Source organism: Syngnathus floridae, chromosome 7 (genome assembly GCF_059516105.1).
Source record: "Syngnathus floridae isolate MCC-2025c chromosome 7, RoL_Sflo_1.0, whole genome shotgun sequence".
In the NCBI taxonomy this organism is placed as follows: Eukaryota; Metazoa; Chordata; class Actinopteri; order Syngnathiformes; family Syngnathidae; genus Syngnathus; species Syngnathus floridae.
The window spans coordinates 17,411,275-17,430,000 of record NC_142419.1 but is presented as its reverse complement, the minus strand read 5'-3'; the positions used below and the strand labels follow the sequence as shown (position 1 = coordinate 17,430,000).

At 46.1% G+C, this 18,726-nt stretch overlaps 2 protein-coding genes and 1 long non-coding RNA gene across 13 annotated transcripts in view; all 3 read right to left on the bottom strand.

The window, feature by feature from the left end:
• Window positions 1-5,712, bottom strand: part of LOC148395723 (uncharacterized) — a 7,068-nt gene extending 1,356 nt beyond the window's left edge. The window contains exons 1-8 of one of the 9 annotated variants that reach the window (XR_015859575.1): window positions 5,377-5,712; window positions 5,182-5,239; window positions 4,260-5,101; window positions 2,754-4,159; window positions 1,386-2,688; window positions 1,212-1,315; window positions 484-553; window positions 1-224 (exon numbers count right to left, since the gene is read on the bottom strand). The exon at window positions 1-224 is cut by the window's left edge and continues 637 nt beyond it. This is a non-coding gene — a long non-coding RNA (uncharacterized LOC148395723). Of the gene's footprint in view, window positions 225-483; window positions 1,316-1,385; window positions 2,689-2,753; window positions 4,160-4,259; window positions 5,102-5,181; window positions 5,240-5,376 lie in introns of all 9 variants that reach the window. The other 8 variants (XR_015859574.1, XR_015859573.1, XR_015859570.1 and 5 more) reach the window with 8 other exon arrangements.
• Window positions 5,713-6,545: 833 nt separating this feature from the next.
• relb (RELB proto-oncogene, NF-kB subunit) lies at window positions 6,546-12,135 on the bottom strand. 3 transcript variants are annotated; one of them, XM_088381228.1, is made up of 10 exons: window positions 11,703-12,135; window positions 11,504-11,524; window positions 11,071-11,240; window positions 9,303-9,638; window positions 8,988-9,154; window positions 8,795-8,886; window positions 8,591-8,722; window positions 8,158-8,478; window positions 7,949-8,020; window positions 6,546-7,743 (listed from the first exon to the last, which is right to left on the bottom strand). In XM_088381228.1, exons 1-10 carry the CDS (start codon window positions 11,725-11,727, stop codon window positions 7,331-7,333), a joined length of 1,749 nt encoding a protein of 582 aa, XP_088237354.1. In that variant the 5' UTR covers window positions 11,728-12,135; the 3' UTR covers window positions 6,546-7,330. The 3 variants fall into 3 exon arrangements, with proteins under 3 accessions (XP_088237354.1, XP_088237356.1, XP_088237355.1); XM_088381230.1 differs by lacking the exons at window positions 11,071-11,240; window positions 11,504-11,524; window positions 11,703-12,135 and adding an exon at window positions 9,778-11,017; XM_088381229.1 differs by lacking the exons at window positions 11,071-11,240; window positions 11,504-11,524; window positions 11,703-12,135 and adding an exon at window positions 9,849-11,016.
• Window positions 12,136-12,700: 565 nt separating this feature from the next.
• clptm1 (CLPTM1 regulator of GABA type A receptor forward trafficking) lies at window positions 12,701-18,690 on the bottom strand. The gene is made up of 14 exons (XM_088381227.1): window positions 18,560-18,690; window positions 16,553-16,695; window positions 16,328-16,451; window positions 16,065-16,223; window positions 15,859-15,976; window positions 15,709-15,794; window positions 15,339-15,459; window positions 15,014-15,258; window positions 14,499-14,592; window positions 14,227-14,417; window positions 14,058-14,153; window positions 13,846-13,981; window positions 13,574-13,741; window positions 12,701-13,465 (listed from the first exon to the last, which is right to left on the bottom strand). Exons 1-14 carry the CDS (start codon window positions 18,608-18,610, stop codon window positions 13,281-13,283), a joined length of 1,917 nt encoding a protein of 638 aa, XP_088237353.1. The 5' UTR covers window positions 18,611-18,690; the 3' UTR covers window positions 12,701-13,280.
• Window positions 18,691-18,726: the final 36 nt, after the last annotated feature.

Genomic DNA, 18,726 nt, shown 5'->3' with positions numbered 1-18,726 from the left:
CATCATGCAGATAGCCAGTGTGCACACCCAGTGAAAAAGTGGTTTAGGAAAGAAAGGACAAAAGAAAAAATGCAGTCATACTCTCCTTAAATGCTGGCTGGGTGCTTTGCCCTCGCCGCATCCGCACCCGTCCGTCTCGTGTCGGCCGCTCATCACGGGCGAAGGTTGGCTCCCCCCCCCCCGGCCGGTATTCGACGTTTGGACTCATCCTCCGCCTCGTGCCACTGCAAAAAGAAAAACGGCACTCTGTTGCATGCGGTTCACTTCTGTGGACGTACTCATTACCTGTTTATTAAAGCTTGCTCCTATTTTGAGCTCCCTTTATTTATAGCGTATGCACACATGAATGGTTTTTTTTTTTTTTTTAATGTCTGTTCCTATATGAAGAATTCAATGCTTATAATTTCTTTCTTTGTTGTAAAGTGCTTTGAGCTGCATTTCTTGTATGAAAGGTGCTCTGCAAATAAAGTTTTTTATTATTACCCTCTGGTCCCGCGGTCCTGTCCAGTCCCTCTCTATGCAAGCACTCGTCCGATCCAGTGCCCCAGCAATCCTGAAAGGCAGACATATTGTGTTGGTTTTGGCAAAGGGAAAAATTCCACTAGCACCCCCCCAACCTAGACTAAGGTAAGTTTGAATCAGGTAACTAGCGGCACGCACGGGCTGGCGCATGTCTCATACGGCCCTCCCGCATTGGAGCGATCCGGGTTATGAAATGTTTAACCCCTTACAAAAAGGGAGGGAGGGAAGGAGGGAGGGAGGGAGAAAGCGAGAGGAGATGAAAAGAGGCTTTGGTGCGCACTTAAGCGCAACCGGCCAGTTCCCCCTGAGTAGAGCTGGCTTGGCCCTGAGAGGAAAAAAAAGAGGAAAACGTGACGTCACGGAGAGCGTCACGGAGAATCTCCTTGTCCTCGACACCGTCGACGACACTGGGACCCAGTCTGGCAGACATTATACCCTGGTATTCCACAAAGGGCAAGGTATAGCCACGTTCCACCCTGAGTGCACCAGGCCATGCAGGTACTGCCGGGCGCGTTGGAGAAAGAGAGCGAGAGAGAGAGGGGGGGGGAGAGGGAGGGAGGCAGGGGGTGTCTGCTTTGCCGATTCGTATCTAGAGGGTCACAGCAACCCAAATGCCCGTGCGTGCTACTAGTTACCCTATTCAACTAGACAGGGGTAGGGAAAGCACAAAAGAAAAACCAAAGTCATACTCCCCGAAACACTGGCTGCATCTGCACCCATCAGTCTCGTGTGGGCCGCTCGTCACGGGCCAAGGTCCGGGTCTGCTCCGGCCGGTGTTGGACTCGTCTTCCGCCTCGCACAAGTGCAAAAAGACAAACGGCACTCAGTTGCATGCGGCTCACTTCTGTCAACGTACTCATTACCTGCCCCCTCCTTGGTCTTGTGGGTGCAGCCCAGTCCCTCTCGGTGCAGGCTGGCGCTCGCCCCATCCGCTGCCAGGTGAAAGGCAGAAAAATAAGGAAATCAAATTAAAACCAACAGTGTGTACACTACGCTTGCAGATTGGATTGCCATGTCACCGCCTCTGGCCAGCCTTGGCCAGTCGTGCATCAGGCTCCTCTTCAACACTTGGCGACTGCTTTCTTTGGGTGATTCCTTCCTTTGCACCCCGCTCACCAATCGCGGGTCTGGTGGCCTCCGTCCACCGGCTCTTCGTTTCATACATCGTCTCTTCCACCTAGCAAGACAAGCACAAAAGTCTCGCTGCGCCGTCGCTTGCGCAGTCGCTTGCGCAATCGCTTGCGCTTGCCGTCGCTTGCGCTTGCCGTCGCTGCGCGGTCGCTTGCACTTGCCGTCGCTGCGCGGTCGCTTGCGCTTGCCGTCGCTGCGCGGTCGCTTGCAGTCGCTTGCGCGGTCGCTTGCGCTTGCCGTCGCTGCGCGGTCGCTTGCGCTTGCCGTCGCTGCGCGGTCGCTGCGCGGTCGCTTGCCGTCGCTGCGCGGTCGCTTGCCGTCGCTGCGCGGTCGCTTGCACTTGCCGTCGCTGCGCGTTTGGCACTCAATGAGGGCTGCACAACATTTTGGAAAATCAATGATATGGCAGTATCGGGCCAGACCACTGCATTGAGGCAAGTTGTGCAAAATTCTTGGATGGAGGTTAACTATTTGATCGCAATGAGATCAGTTAGATGAGTTAACTTTAACTTACATCAATGACTTATCGTCTTAACTCATTACAAATAGTTAGGCAAGAAAGCATGTTTCATTTGAGACATGAAAAAAAAAAATTCTTTGCTGTCTTAAAGTGCATGTCAATAACCTAGACCACCATATGGCAGTTTTCCAATACACGTGCAGCCCTACACACATGTCACCATTGGTGTCCAAATGGCAGCCTCGGGGCAACTTGATCAACACACCACACGACTGAACACGACACTGCTTTGTAGCACTAAATATCAATGGCAACATTTCGTGATTGATTTAATGAATTTGCGTCAAAGAATTCAGAATTTGTTTCAGTATGCAGCCCTCAAGCAGACATTGGGACACCGCTGGTGTAATTTAAATAAAAAAAAAAAATAAAAAAAAGAATCCATTTCACACGTTGAAGCTGCGCAGGTCGACGCCTCCAGGGAAGCGGGTCTCCCTCACAACTCGGCGACGTCAGAGCGATGCCACAGTGGTACGTTCACCTCTGATCAGATCGTGTCACATCCCGGTCGCCATCTGCAGAAAGAGAAACAAATGTTAGAAACACAAACAGCACCCCAAGTTGTCGGTCACTTGCTTACTTGATCACAGCGGTTAGCTACGATTGGTGAGCATCGCCCGGTCGGATCGGGCCGTGCGCCCCCCCTTTTGCGTCCGGCCTGCAAAAGGCAGAACATGCAATGAGTTGGGCGCTGCTCGCATCATTATGTCTTCCTCGTGGACGGGCTCGCCCAAACGCCGCCTCCTACACCTAGAGAACAAAGGACACACAGCTTAGATCAAGCACGACAGTGGTAGGTTAGGAAAAGACAAAATCTGACTGTCTCGCTCCAACACCTAGGGGAGAACAAAGAACGCAAGTCCCACAGTGGTAGGTTAGGGTTAGATTAAGTACAACAGTGGTAGGTGAGAAAAGGACAAAATGCCACAAGTCATATTGCAAAATTGGACATTAGGAACCGGCTCGCTCCAACGCCGCCCCCTACACTGACGGGGGAGAACAAAGAACGCAGCAAGTACGACAGAGGCAGGTTACAAAAAGACACAAAATGGTACAAGTCATATGGCAAAATTGGACATTTGGCTCGACGTCAAAGTTTCGTTTGGTGTCCTCCCCCATGTGAGCCGTCAATGGCAACCAAGCGCAAGACAACGCTGGATCCAGACAAGCCAAAAGCACAGCACACCTCTTAAGCAAGACCAACCATCAGAACCCCAAACACTGTCCAGCCCTGCAACCTTTCCGTCGTGCACCCATAACCAAAGGCAACCACACTGCCCCCTCCTGGGCACATGATCTGCACCCATAACCAAAGGCAACCACACTGCCCCTTCCTGGGCACATGATCCGCACACGACGACTTTTGCAGCGCATTGCTTGATTTTTGACTTGATATGGCATTGTTCCTTTGGATAGGCCATGGCTCCTTTGGATAGGCCATGGCTCCTTTGGATAGGCCATGGCTCCTTTGGATAGGCCATTGCGCCTTTGGATAGGCCATTGCGCCTTTGGATAGGCCATTGCGCCTTTGGATAGGCCATCGCGCCTTTGGATAGGCCATGGCTCCTTTGGATAGGCCATGGCTCCTTTGGATAGGCCATGGCGCCTTTGGATAGGCCATGGCGCCTTTGGATAGGCCATTGCGCCTTTGGATAGGCCATCGCGCCTTTGGATAGGCCATCGCGCCTTTGGATAGGCCATCGCGCCTTTGGATAGGCCATCGCGCCTTTGGATAGGCCATTGCGCCTTTGGATAGGCCATTGCGCCTTTGGATAGGCCATGGCTCCTTTGGATAGGCCATGGCTCCTTTGGATAGGCCATGGCTCCTTTGGATAGGCCATGGCTCCTTTGGATAGGCCATGGCTCCTTTGGATAGGCCATGGCTCCTTTGGATAGGCCATCGCTCCTTTGGATAGGCCATTGCGCCTTTGGATAGGCCATTGGGCCTTTTCATATGGAATTATCCCATTCGGCTCCTCTTGCAGCCTACAAAAACACAGACAGCCATTAATTGTGTGCTGGGAAGCTAAAACTCGACAACCATTGTGTGTTGGGAAGCTGAAACTTGACAAAAACAGGTTTTCACCTGATTTAGGACTCCTCTTCCTCAGTGTCCTCAGCATCACTGAAAGGGCTCCTCAAGAGCCTCCTGCTTGCTTTGTATAGAAGGATGCTGGCTGGGCGGCCTTATTTAGTGCTACAAAAGACAAGCAAATGATTGCAACAAAAATAGACATTGAGTCGAGTGCCAATGGCATGATTTTTTACCAACAATTATACATACTAGGAGTTTTACATTTGAAAAAAATATTATCTTGTAGTAAGTTATGATAATTGATCAAAATTATAGTTCATATTTGAATTTGATACATTCTAAGTAGAGTTTTACATTTGAAAAAATATATAATCATCACATTGTAGTAAATTATGATAATTATTCAGGATTATAATTCATATTTTAATTTCATCATTCATCAACTCCCCTCACATTGAACAGAGGATCCAGGTTGGCGGCGTCCAAGACGGGAGAAAATAACCCGGGCAAATGTTTGTTGCGTAACGGAACGAGAGCGGGCGGGCGCCATCTTTGAATGGATTTGGTCCGATTTGGACACGACGTAACATATACGTTGCATTCACCAGCAGTTTGCATGACACGGAAATGGCACACGCATCATATAAAATAACAAAAAAAATGGTTAAGTTGACTAGAGTCAAACTAACATTTCCTATAGTCAGACAAACACGCGCTTATCGGCGGCGTCATTTACGAACAGTCTACACAGACGAATGAAAAAAATGCTGGCCAGCATGAAAAAAAACCGCGAAAGACATTTAAAATACCACCAAAACGCGCAACGACGCGACGCAAAGTGGATTGTGTCGTGCCGTGCCGAAACCTCAAGCACTCCCTAGACAGCGAAAATCCTGCAAGAAATAATAAATGGCATCGTAAGAAACGGCAAACATTTGCTCACGGGCTAAATGGCCTGCGGCCTACAATTTACCTCCAGGCCCACCGTCGCGGTGGACGTGACGTTGCCGAGTCACGACAGTACGACAATCCTGCGACAAACAAAATAAAATAAAATAAAAAAGGCTTGTGAGAAAAGGCAACAAATCGTGCCAATCGTGCAATAAACACGGCGTCCGTCGTGAAAAACGGCAGGAGACGACAAACATTTGCTAGCATGCTCGCTTACCTGAGAAACTGTCCGCGGCCGCCGCCACGCGCTCGGTGGCACCTGCATATGATAACTCCCCTTGAGCGAGCACACCTGTCTTCAATTTGCCTAAAGCCCTGACGTCACATCCGTCGATTCAAATCTTCTTCTCCTCACGCTCGGTGGCACCTATGCCACCTGTCGGTGGCATAAGTTGACCCATTGACTCGTTCGCGAACGGGAAAGTCACGATTCGTTCCCTCACTGATCAGTTTTCGCGATGAACTGGAAATGCAAATCACTCACTCACTGACTCGTTCACTCAGAAACGTTCAGTTGGTGAACGGGAATTGCAATTTACGACTCATTCGAGAACGGAAGGTGACGTCATTGTCTTCTTCGTTTGTTTTACGGCGAGGTGGCACCAGCTTCAATGGGCATTACTGACACCTACTGGTTGAAGTCATATGAACTAGTAAAAAGAACGAATCACTTTAGGAACTCTCGTTCACTGAAAATATGTGTTCTTTTGAAGAATCGTTCACTCATGAGCCAACACTAATGCGCATTACCGACACCAACGGTGTGGGATAAGTTACGTCATTGCATGGTGGTTGAAGTCAGATGAACTGAAAAAAGAACGAATAACTTCAGGGAGCCGTCCGTTCACTCGCGTTCACAGAAGAGCTTCGTTCTTTTGAACGAATCGTTCATTTACGAGTCAACACTAATTTGTACAAACGTCACCTAAATGGCGCTCACGTCAATCATCAGTGCTTGAGTTGGTAAGAGAAACTCGTATTACGGGGATTTCCTGTAAATAATGTGGGGACTCCCGTGGGTGTTGAAAACCTAGCTCGCCGAAAAAAAATGTGGCCACTATAAATATGCACACCAACGTGCACCTGCGTTTATCATATAAACACGTCTAACGATTTTTGCATTTGGTTCTCATTTTCAACGGCCTTTTTTTTTTTTTTTTTTTTAATCACTGTGTGTCACACTTTGTCCATCGTTCTGCACCAGTATGAGCAAAATGTCATCCCTAAAGTGAGAGAGGAACCGAATAAGTCCTCACAAAGCAGGTAGCAGAAGCAGCAGCTACTTGGAAAGACAAAACAAGAACTTGCACAATTCACTGTAACATGTACACGTCTAATTCTTGAGAATTGTAAAGTGCAATGAATGACGACACTTATGATAAAGAGTTGATTTTTGTCATGTTTTACTTTTCCCGTCATCGCAGTGTTTATTTACATTGGAATGTTCGACAGGTTTGTTTAAGTGCGCTGACTAACACGACGAGTGAAACTTCAAATATCCCATGACTCAATAATGACAAGAAAACAGTTCAGAATGTTTCAGTCTAAACTTAGGCACATGACAATTTATAAAACAAACAAATACTATACACATATACACTCAAGTATTTGGCAAAGCTGAGCGGCTCCCTTTCACTAAAGCCATGACCAGCAAGGCCTTCAGAATGAATTTGCGAGCAGTTTAAGTAATGAGTCAATGCTTTACATCGTGTCAGCTTTTGTGTGAGGGAGGGAAAAAAAAAAGACACATTCGAGATTAAATCTAGACTACATTTCACATACTTTTCCCTTTATCAATCTTCAAAAGGACAAACCTGCATGAAACGTAGTAATAACTACAACAGGAAAAATGGCTATGGAATATTTTTTAGGTGAGCCAATTGTAATGTTTCATGTGTAAACAAAGAAAAGTGTATTCAAAACAATTTCGAAAAAATAGCAGTACTTGTGTTTGAGTACATTTTGTGGCTACTGACGCATTCATAATTTTTTTTTACTTTGAAACACAAGAACAGCCCCTGCATAAACAAGTCCTTATGATTGACAAGCACTACTTAATTTACTACTTAACTACAGGAAGTTAATGTTATATGATGTTAGCTGAAACAAAATGGAAAGATGTTGTTTAAGTGACCGTTGCGGTGCAGACTATTACCCGGAGTTTCATGCCCTCATAGGTCGTCTTCGGTCTTCACCTGCACCACGTAGGACGGGCTGTCCGGCGGCTCGGTCTGCATTTCCCAGTTCCCATTGACCAGCATGTTGAACTGCAAGTCGGCGTAATGAGAGAAGTCCTGCGTGTACAGACCGAGGTTCTGGTTGGGGTTGGGGTCCATGTTGGGAAAAGGGGCCTGATTAGTCTCAGGCATGGGCGAGACGCTGGGTAAGTCTGAAAACAAGTCCACAAAGGCGGGCATCTCCATCAGCTGGTTGAGGAGGGCCATATCTTTACTGTCCATGTTGGCATCCAGGGGCTCAGGGTAGCACATCTCCCCCGAAGCTCCGGGCCCCGCCTGGGCCGAGCACGGTGATGACGTGGCGTGAGCGAAGTGGAAGGTCTGTTCCGGTGCCGCTGCGCACTCGGCTGCCGGTAAAGACGATAAGCGATTGGTACACAGTAGGGCTGAACCGTTTTAAAAACAAATAGTAATTATGTTTTTGTTTTTTTTACAATCCAATTGAGATTTGAAGTGTGACATAAAAGTATACTTTTTGTTCCTACAAAAATTACATGCTGCTAAATTGTGAAAACTGGGGTCAAAAGGTCACAAGGATACCGTGATACACACCTGTGACGTTGGCTGTGTCTTGGAAGTTCATGTCTGACTTGATCTTTCTCTTGCGCTTCACCTCATATGGATCTGACAGTGGGAAAGGTCACAAAAACACTCATCAAGGTTGTTGCACAGCTTAAATGGTTATTTGTGTGTTACAATAATAAAAGCAATGTGTTAAGATGCTTGCAGTTAGGTTTGCACGTGTTGCACGGCCTTAAGACCTGGATTATACGGCAGGTACGTGAAGGTGACCGGCTCGCTCTCCATTTGGTCGGACAGCCGGCGCAGGATGACGCAGACGTCCACTTCCTCCGCGATGTCCTGGTCCTGGTAGGGTGGCGTTTTGAACACGATGGCGATCTGCCGGTGGACGTCCGTCTGGGCGAACTCGCCGTTTGCTTTCCAAGAGCCGCGCCGGAAGATGATCTCGATATCATCTTTCTGCACTTTGTCACACAGCATGTAGATCTCCGTCTTGCCAGTGCAGGGTCCCGTGTACTGGTTCAGCTGGCTGATTTTCAACTGGGATGTCGTGGTGGCCTCTGACAGGGAAAAGCAAATCAAGCCAGCCATCAGATGCGATGGGAAAAAATAGAATTAAAACAACCAAGATTATTATAGTAAAAAGATTTCAATTGTGCGTGCATTGCCTACTTTTGTCATAGACGGGGTTGGACACCACGGGACTGAGAGTGTCCGTCGTGCCGTCCTCCCACTCCAGCTCACACTGGAAACACAAACGCACGGCGTTCATGTCCATGTCCTCGATGCCCTTGGAGTGACCAGCTAAGGGAACGAATAAATCAATGATTATGACGTACCATCATACAAAGAGGCGTGCATGCGTGTGTGTCTTACTTAAAAATGGGTCAATATTCTGGCTTCTTCTTTTTTGCAATGAGACGTCAAGTTCTTTCCTCCTCACACACTGGATGCCCAGGTTGGCGAAGCTGTCAAATCACAGCCAACGACCAACAAGCATGAAAAACCGGACACGCCCCCATTCACGTGGTGGAACAATGACAACACGTCTGGAGATGAAAAGCCGCACCTGTGGCGCCGGTTGCTGTGAGGATTCAACGTCACCACGCAGATGCCCGATCCCTTCGGGCAGTCTTTTCCTACCAGGCAGTGGGGGTGCGGCCGGTGTGGGGGGTCTTTGGTCACCAGGGAAACCGTGACCGTGACCTTCTTCAAGTGCTCGATGGAACCTTGAATCTAAAAAAAAAGTCATACATATTGGATGGGGCCTTTTTTTTAAAACTTCCGGCTCCATTTTCTCAAACATGTTGACACAAGGTGTGTTTAAAAGGACTAAAATCCCAATTTGTCATCCGAATGAAATTACCCGTGACATCCTCCATACCTCTATGGCAGGCTGAGTCTTGTTGCTTTCACTGCCGGACGCGCCCAGGATGCTGCCGGCCGAGCGGCCTTCGCACTCATAGCGAAACCTCATGCCTCGCTCTTTGGGTTGCTCCACCACCACCAGCTTGGGCTTCTCCAGACTGCGCTCCAGCATCTCCACCCCGGACCGGCTCTTAGCGGTGACGGCGGCGGCGTTGAAGGGCTTGGAGGTTAGCGGGCGCGGGTGGCCGCGACCGTGGCGGGAGGAGCCGGCTTGAGGATGGGGAGGCGGGCATTGAGACATGTCCCGGGGCGAGCAGAGCTGCTGGAGAGGTGGGGTGAAGCTGCAGCTTGACTAAAAGAAAACAAAACTGTCTGAAATGCTGACGGTGATGAGGGAAAACCACAAGCTCAGTAGCATGAAAAAGTCGGTTTTTTTTTTTTTTTTTGGCATAGTTAGCAAGTTTCCATTCCCCAGACGATATCAAACGCACCTAAAAACAAGTGAGCCACAGACCGGATCGCTTAATATGACATCATGCGGTAAATATTCAAGCGAGCCAACCTCGAGGGAACAAAGAGAAGCAGCAGCAGACAGTAAAGGAGACCCAGCCGCTCAACGTGCCATCATCTTGCCTGAGGTAACGTGCTCTCGTTGCTGGCGTAACGCATTCGACAAACGCAAAAGTAAAAGAGCTGAGCGGCGCCAGCCCAAAGGAAATAGGAAGTCAGCTCACAGTCAACGACCAATGGAAGAGCAGCTCCCGGCCGAGAATGTGACCTTTCACCCCATCGGGGTGGGTTTGGCCAGTAGAGGACGGGCAAAACGAAAGTAGGAGTCAAGTTACAGCTCGGCTTCGCAATTCCTTCCATGGAGTTTCTTTGACTGTGACGTAACGTCGGCAAGTGATACAAGCCATATTGGCTGAGCCGCGTGGTTTACAGTAAGACCTGCTTGACTGCTTGGTACTGTGGAATCGCCCATGAGAAATCACATGACTTCTGCCAAGTTAGCAAAGTGTTGTTACTGGGATATTCCTGCGAGGTTCTTCGAGCATTTTTCAGCACCAATTTTACACAGAAAAAAAAATCAGAGGTGCCAAAAGGCATAAATACTGAAATATGGATGATCTTGTCTCAATTTACTCACAAATTTAATTTTGTTTTTTCTGTCTGTCACTTTGCGGCACTGATATCCATCGATGAATAAAGATAGTATAGTTTTGAGAAATGAATCACAATTATCAGACAACTTGTGTGAAATTGGATTCGTTCCCACGGCAACCTTGACGATCTGTCACTGCATGCCGGTATGGCAAGGCATAGTGGTTAGGAACCACTTTGATTATTGGGCTTGCCTCAAAGTCAAATAGGATCTTCAAAAATCCAACACAATCCATTCGAGGATTCTGCTCGACCTTGTAGACCATTTTTGTCATGAAGCCAAAGCATTTAATGTGATGTGACATAAAGACTCATCTTTGACCAACACAGTCAAACCAAAACCATTACAGCCATTAATCACATCCTTATTCTCTGGACTGGGATGAAAAGGCCTTTTCTTTGCTCAACTTCCCCAGCGGCACTATTGCACGAATTCAACATGAATGCGTACAGTCATGCCACACAATCCGAAAATATATTCGATCCCCTTTTCAACAATATCCATCATTCATTCTTGAAGATGAAAGCCAAAAATATGCCATTTTGATCAAATCATGGAATGTTGGGAAGAAAGTGATTGGCTTCTGGAAACTAGCTTCGAACAAACAACAATCGAAATTTACCTGACACGCGGTGCCTCTCGCCACCAGCACCGGCTGAGAAGGTGGCGGGGAGGAGGCAGAGCAAAGCCGGTGCATCCTGTGGTTCTGGCCGTGCAGCTCGGCAGGAGGTGGTGGCGGTCTGGGGAGGGATATGCCTGTGTGGTCCTCTGTAATGATCTCCTGGATGAGGTCTGAGGCATAAGAGAGTAATTAGCATGTGGAAGGAGGGGCGCCACAAGATGGCTGACCTCAGTAAGTAGTATAACAGTTCACGCACCAAAATATCAGTGACGTCATGCTTGCAAAATATGAACGAAGCAATTTTTAAAAAATATTTTTTTTGTATTTCATAATCCACAAACAATAATAATCAGAAGAAAGTATTTAGAGTAGTGTGGGCTTAACATGTTTGGATTGGCTTTCCCATTAACTTTCTGTTCAAATTTGTACTCACCAAAATCGGACAGTCCTCTCTCTGCAAGACAAAAATAAAGAATCGATGAACAAGAGAAAAGACAATAACAGTCTAAACGTGTTCGACAAATGGGGGAGTCGCATAAAGAGGGAAAAAATAAATTGTATGCCAATGATGTCATCTCCTCGCCATCAACACACACTTCGACACACATGGACAAAATTTAGGAGACACCTACCGGGAGCGCAGCGAAAAACGTCCATGTCTCCAAGTACATCAAAACAGTCGCTATGGGGCGTTTTATTCTCAATAAAGGTGTTCAGGTAGCTCCAAACGCCCCCGAAGCCATGTGAGGGGTGCCACAACGATGACGGCGATGAAGAGTGGGCTTTGCAGCACTTTCGGCGTTTGCGTTTCCGCAGCAGCTCTCCTTCCGCCGATTGGTCGCTAGCTGCACTGGAAATCCCCAAACGTCACTTGGCTCATCGTCTAACTATTCTCTGCCAAAATACAGTACGGTCCCCAAATCGACGGCGCTAAGCCAGAAACCAACGATGAATATAGTAAAAAGTTGACAACATCGAACGTCATTAAAGGGTGAAGTAATCTTTTAAAGACTTTTTCTCACGACCGTTACTTTTACAGTAGTTTAACACACGTTTCGGCATATGACGTCATCTTTCCGCGACTGTCATGCGGCGCTTTAAAATAGTTTATAAAATGTTACATTGTCACAGATTATTTAATTCATATTTGATTAGGGGTTTTTATTTGTATACTTCACTACATAAAAATGCCACCATCGTGATTATGAAGCGACATCTGCAGGTGATTGTGTTATCAGCGTTTAAAAATAAAAGTGAAAGTACAACTGCGTCCAATTTTTTTTGTATTTGGAACAGTGAGTTGAGAAAATAAAGGTCTTTGCCTATGTATTTTCAGTCACACTTGTTTTACTATAAACATGAATACTCAAAATTCATTATGTAGCAGCATGGAACCTTGTTTTGCTGGAGATTCACAGCCCTCACAATGAAAACAAGGGACAGCAATTGTGCGTGCATGTGAACTGCTTTGGAGTGTTAACATGAAACACCCAGCAAGAGGGGTGTTACCAGAGTTCGATTTGTAAATTAAATATTGCTAGACACTTTGGACATTGGCACTCATTAACAAGCTGGAATTCTGTACACGTTGAGGACGGACGTAAATGAGTCGATGAAGGAAAAAGAAAACTCATTGACAATATTTATATTTATATTAATACCAACAAGGCTGCTTTTTTTCTGTTCCAGTTTAGAACATGAACAATTTGTTTAAAATTAAAGGTCGTAGTCACGGTCTTGTCGATGTCCCCATTGGCATCATCCCAAGGTGATTTTCCAGTTTTCCTCCAACAATTCAATTCTCACGTGGAATGAAAATTAGATTCACATGGGATTTACACAAAGAAGAAATGCTTCATTGGCTTCTTTCTTCCATGTATACAAAAAATGTCTAAACTCAAACTCCGCCATCCTCATTTCCAAGACACTGTACCCTCCCAAAATCAAACAGAATACATCACGTTTTGTTTTACTTCACTTGAACTGTAAAACGAGCGGGTGGGGAAGAAAAATTAAAATTTACCAAGTCTACAATGAAGATGATTCTCTGTGGATCCATACAGGAATCGGAGAGTACAGTTGAACTGCATTTTTTTTTTCCTTTCTCTTTTGTCCTTGACAGCCGACCCCATCTGCCTAATTTTCACAAGTCCTCTTTGCCCCGAAAGCCAGGGAGGCCGAACGTGTGGGGAGGGCGGTCAATGTCTTGCTTATTCGTTCTTTTTCTCCTTGTCTGGTTTGTCTGTGATGGCTGCCGCCTGGGCATCACCTGCTGCTGCTGCTGCTGTGTTATTCTGCTGCGGTTGGTCCACTCCGCTGGTGCCGTACTCGTTGACCCTGTTGGGGTCCACTCGATATATCCAGCGCTGGTACAGGTAGATGAAGAAGACCACGTCTGCAAAAAGGACAAACACGTTACCGCATTTTCTTAAGTAGTGACCTGCGGATCACCAATTCCCCCCCCCGCTTCTTAGAAGCAGAGAGTGAAATTTAAGAGATGTACCGTCTCTGAGGCATCCTATCCTGTACATCATGGGCATCTTGATGACAAAGGCAAATAAGTCATCGATGAATGTATTCAGCGCCTTGTACGTGAGCATCCTCCACGGGAGGTGGGCCACTGATTTCATTTTGTAGTTGATGAATAGCTGCGGCGTCATTGTGATGAAGCCTAAATACACGGAGAAGGAGATGTGTTATTTGACTCATTTCTAATTTCATACGTGCCCGTGGCTGTAAAAGCAAAGCTCAAATCAACACCGTTAGCTTACTTACCAAAGGTTAGCAAGAAGCCGTAGAGCATGCTTAGTACCCATGAGTACCAGCCTTTGTGCTCCACATACAATAAGCTGTAGATGGCGTAGCAGCCAAACAGAGGGTAAAGCAGCCATGACAAGTACTTGAAGGCCATCTGAGTGCAGAACCAGAAGAACCGGGTCACAATCAACCACACAACATCCTCAAAAAGAAAAGTCATCTCGACTCACGTCGTCATAGATTTTGGTCGAAGACTGCACATATGTGGACTTGTCTTTGAACACGAGTCTCGGGAATAATCCTGCGATTTTATTCTCTCTGTCCAACTACGGAAAAAGAAAACAAGCATTGATATAGAAAACGGCTGCATTCATTCAAAATGAGTGCGAGTTGACTTACTTTGACATCCATGACCTTGGTGATTTTCCAGAGGTCGATAAGGAGGCCGATGAAGACGCTGACCTGCACCACAAAGTTGGTCTCGTTGTCGAGAATGTAGAGGAGCACTACCAGCGACTGGAACACCCCGAAAATGATGGAGCGCACAGAGAGGCCTTCCAATGATTGTCTGCTGTTCCAGAATTGGATGTCTTGAGAAGGAAAGAGAGGAGGAAAAGCATGAGGGAACCGTAAAAACATACGGACAGTGAGAATGGTTGTTATAAGCTTACCGTTCTTAAAAGCCAGAAACTCGAAGATGCTATGCACGATGGAGACCACGATAGTGAGTCCGAGGAGGTAGGGGTTGGTTTCCAGTAGGGCCACCTTTAAAATATAGTTAAATAAAAAAAATCAATTAAAATAAGAAAATGGAAATAAATTAAGTACAGTATATACTGTTTTATCATAAATTAAATAAAAATATTACATTTTCATATGGTACACTAATGCATATTTCAGGGAGTCTGCAAAATCAAAAAAATATTTTGCAAAACATTCTTCAGAAAATGCTGATAAAAATTCAACATATGTTACAGATGGCAGGACAGGGGGAAATGTGGAAAACAATTCCTGGAAAAAAATGATCAATTATCTGGCGGCATATTTCAAGAATATTTTAGTGCCCCCGCGGCCCCCCTCTAGCTCCGCCGGTGCTTTGTTTGTATCCAAATGTCGTTAAGTTGAAAACCAGAGGAAACACAGCAAATATTTTGAAATCTGATTATATTTTTTATGTCCGCCCAACCTTGACAGAGTCCTGATCCTCATCAGACTGCTCGTAGGTGTCCTCAGGCAGGAAGTTCCACAGGGAGCGAGCGTTCTGGGCAGCGTAGAGCTGCCAGCGCCATAAGGACAGCGGGCAGTAGTTGAGGCGTAGTGGAAGTGTGCTCAAGGTATCATTAATGGGGTAGTAGTCCTTCTGAAGGTTCCAGTAGTCATTGAAGTACACTATCGGGTAGTAGTCGCCGCTCACCGCATCAAACTTTACATCTGGTGGAAGAAGTAGAAGAGGAATGTCGTGATATAGCTCGGACGTCAAATTTTTCCCGTGTTTCAGTGGAGAAACTTACGTTGGTCCAGCGGGGGTGGGACGGAGCCTTTTACCCAAGCCGTGTGGTCATCCACCATGTTGATGGTGAGGTTGGGGTGCCAGTGAGAGATGATTTCCACTGGACCGTGGCTTTCTGCCCGCTGAGAGGAGATGAAATTGTGGCGTTAATTGAAGTGCTTTGGCTTTACTCTCAAGTGAGCGTGTACATCACTGCCATCTACTTTAAACCACCTTGATAATTAAATAGCCCGACTGACTCAATATTTGCACGTTCAAAAATGGAGACAAACTGACTTCATTGTATTTGCTTATTAAGTTTGCAGAGCGTGTTGGGATAAAACCGTACTTAATATTTTGAACGGAAGCTTTGTCGGAAACCCTAGACTCACCTTGATCATCTCTGGATCTGCTTCCGTCTCCCCTGTGAGTAGATTCTTGGTCTTCATGAACTTCCTCCGCTTGAATTTGTTTAGCACTGAAAAACCAAAACGATTCCGTAAACCACACAGAAATTGCGTGTCTAAAATTTGATGACTTACTTCGCGAGGCATGAACAGTCGCCAGTCTGCGATACTGCCCTTTGCGCTTTGGGTCTGGGTGCAGTCCACTCTTCGTGAAATAGACGTGAATATAGAGGGAGCCGTTCTGCTGCACCGCCTACAAGTCGACGCAGAGTTCATCAAATGCCACATGGTGTCTGCTAATTTCCACTATAAACACCTGATCCCACCTCCGATGTTCTCACCTCGGGGATAGCCATCTCCTTATAGTGCTCATAGCAGCCGTCCCCATCGTCCCCCGTGGACCAGTCTCCGTAGACGAGGTCGCGGTGGAACCAGAAGAGAGAATCGGTGTTGTTGAAGTCGGTGAACACCTCGTCTTGAGAGATGTAAACATACAGGTCCTGCAGGCACGACGAGAAAATAAGACATGCACGAGGGGGGAGAGATGGTTTGACTTTGACAGGGGGATCTAAAATTAAATGTTATAAATTATTATTAATAATACCATGAGGGTGTCCTTAGTGAAAAGGTTCCTGCTGGGTACTCTGGGTGCTCCAGCCGCTGTGTTGGGGTCTGGAGTGGACGGCCCTCGACGGAACCAGCTACTGATGGCCCAGATGATAAAAATTCTACAAGTACATCATTTAACAGCAGCAGTGAGAAAATACTCCAATAGGAATGCTATTGATATACTTATAAATTACAAAAAAAAAAAAGAAATGGTATGAACCTGAAGAGCACTCCTTTAATGACCTGCCAGGCATTAGGTGCTTGTTGTTGTTGCTGCTGCTGTTGCTGCTGGGGGTCCTGTGCATTTTCGGTCGTCTGCACAATCTGGCCGTCTGTTGTCGCAGCACTTCCATTACTGCTAACCTGCATCACAAAAAAAGGGGGTGAGCAGGATTAAAAAAAAACAGAGCAAACACCCTTTTTGCTCTGATTAATGTGCATTTTCCTAAGCCTCCATAAAATGTCAGCCCATGCCTAATAATATGTCACCCATTGTATATCAAATTGTCTTTTACACTCCTATGGGCTATACAATAAACAATGATGTAATCATTCAATAAAAATCTCAAAAGTTTGTCTGTGAAACAACACATTCCACCCTTCAGTGCTGTAAAACAAAACGGAACTGTCTACCAACACAAACAAGGCCACTTTTCTATTGAAATGACACAATAGACAAGCACAAGCAAAGTCATGGGACCCGTTGGCTATCTCAACGTTTAATCTTCCCCTTTGTTTTCAACACATGGGAGACAAAAGAGTTTGCTTCGAGCCAGTGGAGACATGACAAGACAACGGTTAGGTGCAACAAGTAAATGATAAGCCTGATTGGAGTGAGTGTTTTAAGGTATGGAAGGAAATAAGTCACCGATTCTTCACGTGCAACATTTTACGGCCCTGAAGGGATTTTGTTTTACACCCGAGGCATGAATGAATATCACTAGCGGGGTTGAGAACAAGCGTGGTTATCCTTGGGAGTTCAAGCAAGACAATAAATTTCCAAAAGGTGTGCAAGGATTAAAAATTAACCGCTTGATGAAAAGTGGCGCTCTTGTAATGTTTAAATCCACTTCATGCAGGGATTTTTTTCCTGATTGTGATATTTAACATCAAGGGAAACACGGGTTGAATTGATAACAACATGGCGAGATGACACACATCCTCAAACTAACAGCGAATGTTTGAAACCGATTTAGTACAAAAGTAGTCAGTTGAATCATCAAACAAAATTAACAACAGTGTCAGAATTGAGTGCTCTAATTTGTTCTCTTCATGATATTGTATCAGCAGGGAGAATGCAAGAATTAATTTGAGGGCAGAATAAACCAGACACGACTTTTGCCTCTAGGCTGACTCATTTTTTAATTTAATTAGCAGAAATGGTCTTTACAGTCAGGGCAACGCTAGTCGTAACTAGCTACTGGATCTTTGATTCTAAACGTGGATATTAACCCAGTTAACCATGATTGACATTGTGCCAAAGCTGCATTTACCAAGACGTCCTTTAGAAATATTTAGTTTTATTTAAGCCACTAATAACCGTAACAAGATTCATTATACATGGGAAGAGGACCTTGAAAAATAAATGTCATATTAAATCCCAATTGCAATATTAGGAGGGATATAGCCAATGTTTTTTTTTTTAATTGCTAAACCCAAATTTGATGTTTGTTTCGATTTAGACCATGACTACGCTACTTTTTGCAGTTTAATTTCCTTTAAGCAATCTAGTTGAAAGTGACTGAGATCCAACCTAAAAAGCAGTTGATGTCCAAAATCAGTATTTTTCAAAACGCCCAAATCAGAGGACTACCACAATGACAAATAAGGAGTTAGCCCATTTGGAACATGTGAACGATGCTTTGATAAGGTGACGTATGCGGACTGTCCCGAAGCTGCGTGGTTCCCTAGTCCGAGGCCTTGTGGTAGCTAGCTGACACCGGGGAGATAGTTAGCAATGAGCTTAGTAGCCCTTCCAGGCAGAATGTGTCCATTGGGATCACTCGTCTTGCACGCCAACAGCGTGAATTTGTCAGCAAGAGCACCGGAGGAAGGAGGGGGGTAATGGGGGGGTGCGCGTTTTGAAAGCAACCGGCTCTGACAAATGTCACCCGGCCGCTTTAAACGGCAGCGGCGTGACACTCGACGTTGTTACGGAAAAGCGGTCCTCCTGTCAGTGAAAAGGAGAAACGGAACGCATATGTCAAGGCGGGGTGGCTGATTTTACCTCGCCATTGCTGACGGCTGCTTTAGTCGCTTGGCTCTCCTGCGTCGCCATCTTTCCTTGTCTCTGTCGCGCACACAAGCACGCTGCTACGTCGCGGGGAAATCTCGCGAGAGAATCACCACCGGCGTGGTGGGCGAGGCCAAAGAAACGTATTAACAAAATGACAG

Excerpts from the sequence above, each read along its gene's own strand:
- relb (XM_088381228.1), bottom strand. The coding sequence starts at position 11,727 with ATGGACGTTTTTCGCTGCGCTCCCG. Across the intron at positions 8,723-8,794 it reads GAATATTGACCCATTTTTAA|CTGGTCACTCCAAGGGCATC; the intron begins GTAAGACACACA and ends TCGTTCCCTTAG. Across the intron at positions 8,479-8,590 it reads CAACCCCGTCTATGACAAAA|AGGCCACCACGACATCCCAG; the intron begins GTAGGCAATGCA and ends TTTCCCTGTCAG.
- clptm1 (XM_088381227.1), bottom strand. The coding sequence starts at position 18,610 with ATGGCGACGCAGGAGAGCCAAGCGACTAAAGCAGCCGTCAGCAATGGC. Across the intron at positions 15,259-15,338 it reads CCCACCCCCGCTGGACCAAC|ATGTAAAGTTTGATGCGGTG; the intron begins GTAAGTTTCTCC and ends TTCTTCCACCAG. Across the intron at positions 13,466-13,573 it reads GATAGGATGCCTCAGAGACG|ACGTGGTCTTCTTCATCTAC; the intron begins GTACATCTCTTA and ends TCCTTTTTGCAG.